At 50.4% G+C, this 12,137-nt stretch overlaps 2 protein-coding genes across 4 annotated transcripts in view; one reads left to right on the top strand and one right to left on the bottom strand.

The window, feature by feature from the left end:
* Window positions 1–2,198, bottom strand: part of ECM2 (extracellular matrix protein 2) — a 58,174-nt gene extending 55,976 nt beyond the window's left edge. The window contains exon 1 of the mRNA XM_079791353.1: window positions 715–2,198. Coding sequence (XP_079647479.1) covers window positions 715–1,305 — 591 coding nt within the window. The 5' untranslated portion in view covers window positions 1,306–2,198. The remainder of the gene's footprint in view (window positions 1–714) is intronic.
* CENPP (centromere protein P) overlaps window positions 1–12,137 on the top strand; it is a 316,284-nt gene that overhangs the window by 239,079 nt on the left and 65,068 nt on the right. The gene's annotated exons all lie outside the window — the stretch shown is intronic.

The raw sequence follows: 12,137 nt of genomic DNA, 5'->3' as shown, positions 1-12,137 counted from the left end.
ATGAAATGGCCTCTCAATACTCATGTTATCCTTCATGCCTGCGCCTTTGTGATTTTCAGTAATTTATAGTTCCGCACTACGTTTAATATTTAATAAGCAACTTTGCAATTGAGTTAATGTTTCCCAAGGTAAAGATTGTATGGCATTCTAATCACAGCAAGTATTATTTTAATCAAGTGAATTCTTTTTTTAGCGCTCGTTGTGTTCATCCCAACACAAATATCATCTGTAAACCTTGGTTCACTTTCTGTTTATTTCCTTAAAAAGTTTTTTTTTTATCAGAACTCTTAAGTAAGCTTTTAAAATATTAAATTTAGAATTTTAATCTTCTACATGAAGCTGAGAGATGTCTGTTATCCCTTTCACCTCACTCAGCAGGCTTAAAATGAAAAAAGTTTTCATTAACCCTTTATGTTCTTTTAGGACTTAAAAATAGAGAAAGCAAAAATTTCAAACTAACTTACACTTTCACTGAGCATGTAATTCTATTTAAACATATAAAAATATATTTTATCCCAATTCCATAAAGTTTGAAATACTTGAGTTTTTACCCTGAGAAAAACAAGTAAACAGGATAATGCACATTTTAAACTTTAAACATCTATTAGTAAGAGCTAATTTCCTGAAATGTTAACATATTTACAACATAAAACACCCAAATTTATAACCATTGCACATGCTGTTGCAGAAACTTAAAGCAGAAAACGTTTTTACCTGGAAATCTAACCTAAGGAGGCTTTGCTTGGTGTCATTAAGTCTCCAGCTGAAAGTGAAACAAAACCAGAGCTTTCCGTAAGACCCAGCACACAGGGGCGTGTGGAAATGCCCTGCCTCCATGGTAACGGCTAATGCTTCCCTGGGGATGAATGCCTTGCAATCAGCCCAGAGAGTAACTAGGAGCACGGTTTCCAGGGAGATGTTTGTCTGACTCACAGGAGCAGCGGGACACGCTGCCGGCCGAGGAGGTGGAGTTGGAAGGACAGAAGTGAGCTTGGTTAAGAAATCTGGTTTTCGCAGACAAACCTTCCCATGCCCGTGCCTCTGTGACCCGCTGGGTGCACCCTGCTCCCAGGGGCCCCTGTGGCCACGTGAGAGGAGCCGCGCTCCTGGGCGCCGAGTTGGGTGGTACGGGTGACCTCCTGGTCTCTCTGCCCACGGGGCTGCACACGCAGTGTTGTGAACAAGACCAAAAGCTGTCCCTGTGCCTGTCATTGCGATGGCCACTTTCCACCTGGAAGCCGTGAGGGCGGCTGAGCAGCAGGTCGGAGGGCCTCCGGCGTCCCTGGGTTCCTGTCCAAAGCTCATCCCTTTGTAAGCAGGGATGGAATAACTACTTTCACATTTCTGTGCCAATAAACGAATAACATATATAAGTGCCCGTCATGGGCTAGGTAATCTACTTTTTGTTTCTTTTATTATTTTCCATCTTTCTTGTTGAAAGTATTATATATGTCCCCTCTTTTCCCCACCGACTCCCTCCAGCCCGCCCTCACCCCCCACGCCAGACCTCACCAGCCAATCAATGATTCTCTCTCATCATTGGTGTTTCTATCTCTCCCTCCCTCTCCCTTCCTCTCTGAAATCAACAAAAAATAAAAAAGATCCAAGTTTGCTAGGGTTTGGGGAGAGGGAGGGATGAACAGTGGGCACAGAGGACTTTGGGGCAGTGGACACTTCGTGTGGTCTTGTGAAGACGGATCCATGTCATTATGAGTTGTGTGACCCACACGGCGTGTGAAACCCGAGTGGTCGGTCCCGTGTAGCTGTGGCGGGTGCTTCATCAGTTGCGCCATTATAGGGGGTGCTGATAAGGAGGGAGGCTAGAGGGGGGCGGGCGCTGCACCTTCTTCTCAGTTCTGCCGGGAGTCTGCAGTTGCTCTGTAATAAAATGGCTTTGGCAGGCCCGGAGGAGGCCCGGGAGCCCTGGGCTGCGCTGGAGGCGGCAGGTATTGCGCGTGGCGACCAGTTTCCAGGGAGAAACGTGTAGAACACGGCGAGGACTTGGGTGCGGGTCTCGTTGTGCGGGTGCGGCACCTAGTTCCTGGCGATGCCGTGTGTCTAAGTGCACTCAGCCCTCGAGATGAGGGCGGTGCTCGCGTCAGTACAACACGAGGCAAGGGAACTTCCGAAGCCGTCTGTTGGGGTAACTCTCAAAAGTACGGAAGTGAATGCGGAGCATGTGGCTCTCACGTGTGAACAGAGCGCCTTCCTGAGCTGGGCGCCCGGTGGAGACCCTCCGTGGACCAGTCGGTCCGGGGTGGCCATCCGTTTGGACTCATGACCTACCTGAGTGACGACTGTATCCAGAGTGACCTTGGAGACCAGGTGTGAAATGACGAGTGACCTTGGCCTGGAGGGACCCCGTGGAGCCTGCACCCTTGAAGCAGGAGCCTGGCTGTGTGCATGGTCATCGGCTCCTCTTCGCCTGCGAATACTCTCACCTCTGTCAGCCCAGGGGACCTCCTGTCTGGGTGTCCTCAGCCTCCGGCCCTCCGCCCACGCCCACGCATGCCTCCCCCTCCTGCAGCACTTGGTCAGCAAGCGCCTCAGACAGCCCACGCCTGCGCCTCCAGTCCGCCTTCCTCCCTCTTGTCCTTCCTCTTGTCCTTTTCTGACTGATGGCCATGCTCTTGGAAGCAGCCTGCTCTTCCTCCTCCTCCTCTCCATCTCTCCCCCACCAACCCCCTCGCTGTACATGCTGATGCTCCCCTCCCCCTCCCCCTCCTCCTTCTCCTCCCTCTCTTCCCCCTCTCGCTCCAACCAACTGAGCCACAAGGGTCAGGGCTAAACAATAGTTTTGTTGTTGTTTTTTATTTTTAATCTTTATTGTTGAAAGTATTACATATGTCCCCCTTTTTCCCCACTGTCCCCTTATAGCCCGCCCCACCCCCCGCCCCAGGCCTTCAGCACCCTATTATCTGTGTCCATGGGTTATGCATACCTGCATACGTGTCCATGGGTTATGCATACCTGCATACGTGTCCATGGGTTATGCATAAATGCACACAAGTTCTTTGGTTAATTATCTCCCAACCACCTTCCCTCTGAGATTTGACAGTCTGGTCCATGCTTCTATGTCTCTGGATTTATTTTGTTCAACAATTTATTTTGTTCATTAGATTCCACATATGAGTGAGATCACGGGATACTTGTCTTTTTCTCTGACTGGCTTATTTTGCTTAGCATAATGCTCTCTAGGTCCCTCCATGCTGTCTCAAAGGGTAAGAGAGCCTTCTTTTTACTGCTGCATAGCATTCCATGGTGTAAATGCACCACAGCTTTTTATCCACTCGTCTACTGATGGGCACTTGGGCTGTTTCCAGATCTTAGCTATTGTAAACTATGCTGCTGTAAGAACATAGGGGTGCGTACAATGTTAGGGTCACTGAAGGAGGAACACATGAGGCCAAAAGGGGTAAAGAATTATAAATGTATTAGGTCATCTGGAAAATCAGATGGGCTGATCCCCAAAATGGCACCAGCACTCAGGGATGGGGAATCAGAAGTTCTAAAGGACTCTGGTGGGTCCAGTTCCTGGGAAAGTCTGGAGGGGAGAGATAATGGTCCTAGCAAGTGGAATGTGGTCTAAGCGAAAGGGAATGCAAGATGTGAAGTGACCTAAAGGCCAGTTCCCAGGGGAGGGAGTATTGATTCAATTATCTGATCAGACCTAACACTCCAGCCTTCTTGTTTTATGGGATAGGGACGAAGGTCATAGCTTCTGTAGTTACTTCCTGCTGAGGGGGGTGGTGAGATCACAGGGGGATGGACTCTGATTGTCGTCAGCTGGAACACTATAGATTCCTGCTGGCTGGAGCGAGGGGTCCAGCAGCATGATTTCCCTGAGAGACTGGTTGGTGAAGGCTGGAGAGTGTCCTGTTGAGAGACTGGGAGGTAAAAGCTGGTCCTGAGGCTGCCACAGCGTCACTTGTCTGGTTTTGCTGCTTTTCTGGGCCTGGAGCTGAAAGCCTAGATATTGTCTCTAGGGAGGAAAAGATCAGGGTCTAAGCTGCCTGACAGGTGATATGAAAGGGAGGATAGGTTATTCTGGGGGCGAGGTTCTTGTTTTCCCAGTGTTGCCCCGTGCTGGGCACCCAGAGCTTTCTGCCCCAGTGAGTTTCTGTACCTGGCCCTGGCCCATCTTCTTTGCTCTGGGGGTCTCAGGGCCTACATCCCCCCTAAGGGTTTTGGCACTGAATTCTTTCAGGGGAAAGGGTGCAGGGTCTCTTAGCTACTTCCTGCTGAAAGGGAACGATGTTTTTCTTCAGAACCAAAATCCTTGCTCTGTCAGAGGGACGAAGAGGCCTGGGCACAAAGGAGGTTGTGATGGTGTCTAGGGGTGGTACTTCCTGAGTACAAGTAGGGCTTGTAACCTGGTAGAGACAAACTGTTTTATACATTTTAGTTACTGGGGGAAAAGCTAGAACAATAAGAATTATGACAAATGGTCTGCTGGAAGGAAAGAGATTAGTTTGGAGGGTTGTAGTCAAATATACTAAAATGAGGTTTATTCTTAGTTTCATTTGTTCTTTGGGTATAGTCTGCAGATGTCACTAATTGGATTTTTGCTGTCTCCCTGAGTAAGGTGATTTAAGCTATTTACCCTCTGGTTGGGGAGAAAAAATCCAAACCATTTACTCTTAAGTGTCATTGGTTTAGGAAAGATAGGACTTACTAGATGGCTTTGGACTGCTGTTTATCTCAGTTTCCCTGTTCTGCTTGTCCTGGCTTACTGACCTGTGTCCTTTATATAACTTCCTTTTAACATTTCTCCCTACTAACCTTCTGTAACTTTGACAAGTCTACAACTTTCACAAACCTTCTTACAACTTTAACTTACTTACTTTTTCCTTCAAAATGCATATCTATGCCTCATGCCTTCATTACCAAAACCACAATTTCTTTCCAATATAACTTAACTCTTAGAAACCATAATTTTCCAACAATAATCAAAAAGTAAGCAGCCAGGATTTCTTAGATTGGCATTTATGAACACACTTAAACACACTCTTACTTTCAAGAAAATATACCTTCAACAAAGTACAAGAGACATTCTGTACTACCAGTAAAAGTGAAGAGCAGGTGAATTTAAAACTTGTCTAACAATCAGTGTTTCAGTATTTTATGTTATTTAAAAATATTTAGATGTTTATCATTTAACCCAGCAATGCTCCAAAGCCTTTGAGTGACCAAAGACTGGAAAATTATGTATAGGCACATGGGGCTGGAGAAAAGGCGGGGGAGGAGGGAGCAGGCCCAGCAGCCTGTTCTAGGACTGCAGTTCCCAGACCTCCAGCCGCTGGATTTAAAACTGCCCCATGTTTCCGTAGGGATAACACGCTAAGGTTTGGGTGATAATGAGTTCAGCTTCTGATAGTAGCAGGACTGAAAGTAAGCATTTGAAGTTTTGTAGTAAAGGAAGTTGTTCTTTGAGAAGGGGGGTGAGAAGGTGCTGAAGTGAGAGCAGTTTTCAGAGCATTAAAGGGGGTGCGAATGTGGCCTTGGGATCTAAAGCCTCAGTGAGGGGTCCCTTCACTGATAGAGGGGCTTTGCGAGGAGACTAAAGTTGGGAACCAGAGGCCAAAGGACCCAGCGAGCCTGAGAAAGGAGACTATTTCTTGTCTTGAGGAGGGGACAGCCATGGAGGAAACAATGCATTTACAGTCCAAGGAATGGCTCGGCCTTGTGGGGTGAGAGTGACACCGAGGTAGGTCACTGGTTCGGGACAGCTGGGCTTTATGAGGGGATGCACTGCAGCCCTGGTTGGGCACTGAGGTAGAACGAGAAAAGGGTGGATATAGGGGGTGTCTAGTACGAGGCAGTGTAGAGGTGAGGTGGCTAATGGCTGTGAGACTAGTCTGTCAACCCCCAAAACAGAGACTGAGGAGGGGACAAGGGTCCCCTTGAATTCGGGGAAGGCAGAACAAGTGGCCCCAGTGTCAGTTAAAAAGGAGATGGGCTTACCTGCCACCACATCGTTACCTGAGGCTCTGCCCTGGTGATGTAAGTCTGTGGGGCCCTGTCAGGGCCTGGGCAGCTTTAGTCTTTGGTGCCCAGTCCCAGGAGGTCTGGGAGTTCCAAACCGGATCCAGAGGGTGGCCTTGCTGGACTGGCTGAGGTCCGACCCGGAGGGGCCAGACTGCAGCCTGATTTCCAGTGGCCTTCCCTTCCGCACGTTGGGCAGGGCCAGGCGGGGGTCTCGGGTTTGGGCAGGACTGGACCCAGTGTCCTTCCTTGCTGCATTTGAAGCAGGGCCTGGAGGAGGCTGAGCCCCTGACTTACCCTTGTTGGAGGACCGGCACTTCGTTTGGGGTTTGTGAGAGCGGTGGCCAGGAGCTGAAAGGCCTGGGCCTCAGCCTTGGCCTGATCTCGCCTTGTTGGATTTGGGTCTCCTGGTCTCTATTATTAAAGACCTTAGAGGCCAGGTTAACGAGGTCTTTTTGAGGTGTCTGTGGACCTGTGTCTATTTTTTGAAGCTTGCGGCATATGTCGGGGGCTGATTGGGCTATAAAGTGGGTGTTCAGAAGAAGGGTTCCCTCTGGGGAGGTGGGTCTAAGGTGGTCAATTTCCATAAGGCCTCCGTGAGGGGGGGGAGGAGAGCTGGGTTTCCGTCAGGGCCCTGAGTGATTTTATTGTGTCATAGCTGACCGCCTTATGGACAGCCTTTTGAGTCTGGCAACGAGACAGGTGATTTATGGCTTCGGAGCTGGTGCCCTGGAGAAGTAACCTGATAGCCCCATCTCGGGTCAGTTGGGGGGACCATGTCAGGGTTGTGTCTATGGGCATGGGCATGGTCCTGAGCTGCTAGCCAGATGTGCTCCTTCTCCTCTGGGGTGAGAGAGGAGGACATGGATGTCGTGCCAGGCCAGGACATAGGACTGGGTCAGGCACTCAGATTCCTTGGTAAAGGTGGTGGGGTCGGTGGAAAAATATCTGAGACACCTCTCAATCGGTGTGAGGACGGACATAGAAAATAGGATGTGTACCCAGACAACACCTTCAATTCCTACCACCTCCCTCAGGGATTGATGGGGCACAGGAATAGGAGTGGCTGTTGAGGAAGGCGGTCTTTGGGTGGCCCGAGAGCGAGTGTTAGGTGGGAAAGTCTGTATTGGAGCGCGAGTTCTCGGGATTTGGGCTCTCAGGGGTCGGGGAGAAGGTGGCTGCTGGTTAGGAGGGTCTGGGTTTTGGGAATCTACTGCAGGTGAGGGAGGGGGGGTGTTAGGGGGTAGCAGTCGGTGATCTGCTGGGTAAAGAGTAGGTTCAGAATCAGAAGTGTTAGGGTATGCTGTTTTGTGTGAAGGAGAAGGGTCTGATGGGTAGAGCAGACAGAGAGAGGGTTGGGAGGGAAGGGTGAAAAGGCCTGGACGTAGGGAATCTCTGACCGTTTTCCATTGCAGACCACAAATCCAAAGGTGACTGTTTAGGATGTGAGGGCGATCTGGCTGCGACATCACCCCATTGATCGCCAGGTTGATTCGGCTGATCTGGCTGGCTAGGTGGGTGTCCCCCTCCTCCCTCACCGATCCGTGTGCGTCCCTCCCGAAGCTGCGCGCTCGGTCAAAGAGGACGACCTCGCCCCAGAGGAGAGGACCGGTCTTCGGTCAAGGGTATACGAGTAGCTGCGCTCCCCTGCTAGACCCTCCAAACAAGCTCTCAGAGGGGACTGTTTAGGGCAGGCGTCCCCACTGCTGAACAAATCACCACAGAAACGAGGGGTGACCCTCCAGACTGGGCGTCCCCAGTCCAGAAGAACCCGAGCCTGAATGGCTGAGGAGTCTTCTGGCCCAGCGCTAGGACTTTCAAGAAGAGAGACTTTCGAGAAGTCAGTGAGAGAGTGGACAGACTCCAGACGAGGGGAATTGTGGGACGTCACTCACCCAGAGAAGACTGGCCGGGGTGGGTGAGGGTCAGCAGTGGAGAAGGACAGGTTCCCCATCCAGCATCCTCCTTGGCTGGTTCGGGAGGGTCTAGAAGGGAGGGAGGCCTAATCGAGGCTGGTGATCATGTCACTGAGTAGGATTTGGAGGCAAGCCCAGGACGAGCTGCCACTGCCTACTGCTCTCCAAGTAGTAAACTCGGGGTGATGGCTCCCCTTCCCCATAGCACCCTCCTGGTTTCAGCACCAAATGTTAGGAATGCACGAGGCCAAAAGGGGTAAAGAATTATGAATTTATTAGGTCATCTGGAAACCAGGTGGACTGAGCCCCAAAATAGCACCAGCCCTCAGGGACAGGAGTCAGAGGTTTTAAAGGACTCAGCGAGTCTGGATCCTGGGAAAGTCCGGAGAGGAGGGATATGGTCTTGGCAAGTGGTATGTGGTCTTAGCGAAAAGGAATGTTGGTTGTGAAGTGGCCTGAAGTTCAGTTTCCAGGGGAGGGGTATTGATTCAATATTTTTTTATCAGACCTAACAAAATTCTCTGCAACCCAGGCATGTACCCTGACTGGGAATCGAACCGTGACCTCCTGGTTCATAGGTGGACACTCAACCACTGAGCCATGCTGGCAGTTCCATATTTAATTTTTTAAAAATATATTTTATTGATTTTTTACAGAGAGGAAGAGAGAGGGATAGAGAGTTAGAAACATCGATGAGAGAGAAACATCGATCAGCTGCCTCTTGCACACCCCCTACTGGGGATGTGCCCGCAACCAAGGTACATGCCCTTGACCGGAATCGAACCTGGGACCCTTGAGTCCACAGGCCGACACTCTATCCACTGAGCCAAACCGGTTTCGGCCATATTTAATTTTTTGAGGAAACTCCATACTGTTCTCCACAGTGGCTGCACCAGGCTGCATTCCCACCAGCAGTGCACGAGGGTTCCCTTTTCCCCACAGCCTCACCAGCGCTTGTTGTTTCTTGGTTTATTGTTGCTTTAATTTGCATCTCTGTGATGATCAGTGATTTTGAGCATTTTTTCATATGTCTCTTGGCCATCTGTATGTCCACTTTGGAGAAGTGTCTATTTAGGTCCTTTGCCCATTTTTTGATTGGATTGTTTGTCTTCCTTTTGTTACTTGTATGAGTTCCTTATATCTTTTGGAGATTAACCCTTTATCAGATGTATCATTGCCAAATATCTTCTCCCATACAGGGGTTCCCTTTTCGTTTTGTTGATGCTTTCTTTTGCTGTGCAGAAGCTTTTTATTTTGATGTAGTCCCATTTGTTTATTTTCTCCTTAGTTTCCTTTGCCCGAGAGATGTATCCTTAACCATATTGCTACGAGAGATGTTAGAGATTTTGCTGCCTATGGTTTCTTTAGGATTTTTATGGTTTCATGACTTACATTTAAGTCTTTTATCCATTTTTAAAAATATATTTTTATTAATTTCAGAGAGGAAGGGAGAAAGAAACATCAATGATGAGAGTGAATCATTGATCGGCTGCCCTCTGCATGCCCCCTACTGGGGATCAAGCCTGCAACCCAGGCATATGCCCTTGACCGGGATCGAACCCGGGACCCTTCAGTCCTCAGGCCAATACTCTATCCACTGAGCCAAACCGGCTAGGGCCGTGGTCTGCAAACTGCGGCTCGCGAGCCACATGCGGCTCTTTGGCCCCTTGAGTGTGGCTCTTCCACAAAATACCACGGCCTGGGCGAGTCTATTTTGAAGAAGTGGCGTTAGAAGAAATTTAAGTTTAAAAAATTTGGCTCTCAAAAGAAATTTCAATCGTTGTACTGTTGGTATTTGGCTCTGTTGACTAATGAGTTTGCCGACCACTGGTCTGGGGCCTTTTATCACCCTGAGTTTATTCTTGTGTATGTGTAAGTTGGTGGTCTAGTTTCATTTGTTTGCATGCATCTGTGTGCCCTGACCAGGAATCAAACTGTGACCTCCAAGTTCTTAGGTCGATGCTCAAGCACTGAGCCACACCAGCAGAGCAATCCTCAGTCTTTTAATGGGCCTCAGAAACGGGGGTGGGACAAGGTGGGGCCGCTGCCTTCCCACCCCCCAGCACCCCTAGGCGAAAATGGCCTGGATGGCAAAGGTCACCAGAGAAAGGTGTCTGCAGTGGGAGGGAATGACTCCGCACAGGAAACGGGGGTGTCTGCCTTCTGAGGTCTAGCCACAGAGCCCCCAACCCTGGCTTCTGCTCACTCAGCTCCAGTCCACTCTGCCCTCCCTCTGCCAGAGCCCAAGGTGAGTGGCTGCACACAGGATTTTGTGTGTTGGCCCTTTAAGAAGGTGCCTGCATTTCTAGCCGTCCCTCCCTGGCAGACAGCAACTCTGCTGCTTTTCACAATCAGATGTTATGTGCACCTTTCTCATGTGGTGCTCTGCGCCGGGGAGCCCAGCTTAGGGTCTAGACCCCAGAGTTCTCAGTGGCAACCCCTCTCCCCAGCTGAGATCTCTCTCCAGGCCTTCAGCTGCTGTCTGTGGGAGCCCGGCCAGCCCCCACCCCTCCTGCTGTCTCTGTGGTCTCCACTCTCTGTCCTTGGTGATCAGGGTTCTCTCCAGCTGGTCTTCAGTTAATTATTCAGGAAGTTTTTCTGTATTTTAGTTGTAATTCCAGTTTGGTCCTGGGAGCATGTCTCTGAGCTTCTGCCATTTTGGAATCCTAAACAATAGTATTTTATTTTATTTAACAAAAATATTTTTATTGATTTTTATTAGAGAGGAAGGGTGAGGGAGAGAGAGATAGAAACATCAATGATGAGAGAGAATCATTGATCGACTGCCTCCTGCACACCCCACACTGGGGATTGATGGGCTGGTAGCTCTGACCTGGTTCATAGGTAGATGCTCAGTCTCTGAGCCACACGGGCCGGGCTAACCAATAGTATTTTAACTACAACACCCATCTTCACGCGCTCCGTCAGCGTGAGGAGCTGGAGTGCTGCACTGAGAGGCACAAATGTGTGTGATTCTGTCCTGCACAGCTTAAAGCAAACAGCACGGCCGCGCCTGGTGTTACCGAGAGAGTCCCTCCGCTGGGAGCCTCCTCGCTCAGGCACCGCATCCCTGGCTCCGCTCTGCCCAGCGACGGGCCCTGCCGAAGAGGCTTCCTCCTCCCACGGCCGTTAGTGGCCTGAGCGTGACACCCCACTGTCCACGCAGCCCCACTGCAGACACCCGAATTCACCCTGAGGAAGTGAGCGTGTCAGCCCACGTTCACATGCGTGAGAGGATGGACTTGAAACACTTTCAGCGAGGGGCCCCTGGGAGATAAAGAGTTCCTGGCCGGCCCGCCTTCGCTCCCCCGACTCCTGCGGAAGCTGCTGGGGAAGAGACCCTTTGCCGTTCTCGGTGGTCTGGACAGAAAGGAGTAGTTGCAGGCGTTCCCAGTGTTTGCTGCGTCTGTTACCTGCTGGAGTCTCGTGTGAAGCCGCCATCAGCTGGCCCGCAGGGAGGCCTGTAGTGGCGGGCGTGGTCAGCTGGTTGTGCCGTTTGTGGCCGGACATGGGTGCTATTCTAGGACCCAAAGAACGACTCTGCGCTTTCTCTTAAGATTCTTGACATGACCCCTGGCCGGTTTGGTTCATTGGTTAGTGTCAGCCCGTGTACCCAGGGGTCTGGGGTCCAGTTCCCCGTCAAGGGCATGTACCTCGGTTGCAGGTTCAATCCCCAGCTCGTTCGAGAGGCAACTAATTGATGAGTCTCTCTCACATTGATGTTTCTCTCTCCCCCTCCCTCCTTCTCTTCCACTCTCTCTCTCTCTCTCTGAAAAGCAATGGGAAGGGCATTTTCGGGTGAGGATTAACAACTGAAAAAGATTCTTTACGTGAAAAACGGGAGTCCCTCATTGAAACACTTGAGCGTAGTATTTCAGCCGGAGGCAGGACCTAGAGGAAAATCCTACCTTATAATAGAGAAACATGCAAATTGACTGCACCTCTGCTATGCCCACAGCCAATCAGAGCGAACAAGATGGCGGTTAATTTGCATACGCGGGCGCTGAGCGGCCTGGGTCCAGGAAACACCCTCCAGATCCAGGCCGCTCCTAGCCTGTAGGCCCGTGCTTAGGTCCTGAGTGGCAGGGGTCCCAGAACGCCCCCTGGCCACTCAGAGCCTATGGGTGTAGGCGCCAAGCAACCTGGTGGGCGGAACATCCCCGCGTCGCTATAGCGATGGGGGGATGCTCCGCCCCACCCCAGCGGCTTGCAAAGGCTCCTGCACAAAGTGGCAGT

This window comes from Cnephaeus nilssonii (genome assembly GCF_951640355.1).
Source record: "Cnephaeus nilssonii genome assembly, chromosome: 14".
Taxonomy (NCBI): Eukaryota; Metazoa; Chordata; class Mammalia; order Chiroptera; family Vespertilionidae; genus Cnephaeus; species Cnephaeus nilssonii.
This window is presented reverse-complemented; position numbering and strand designations above follow the sequence as displayed.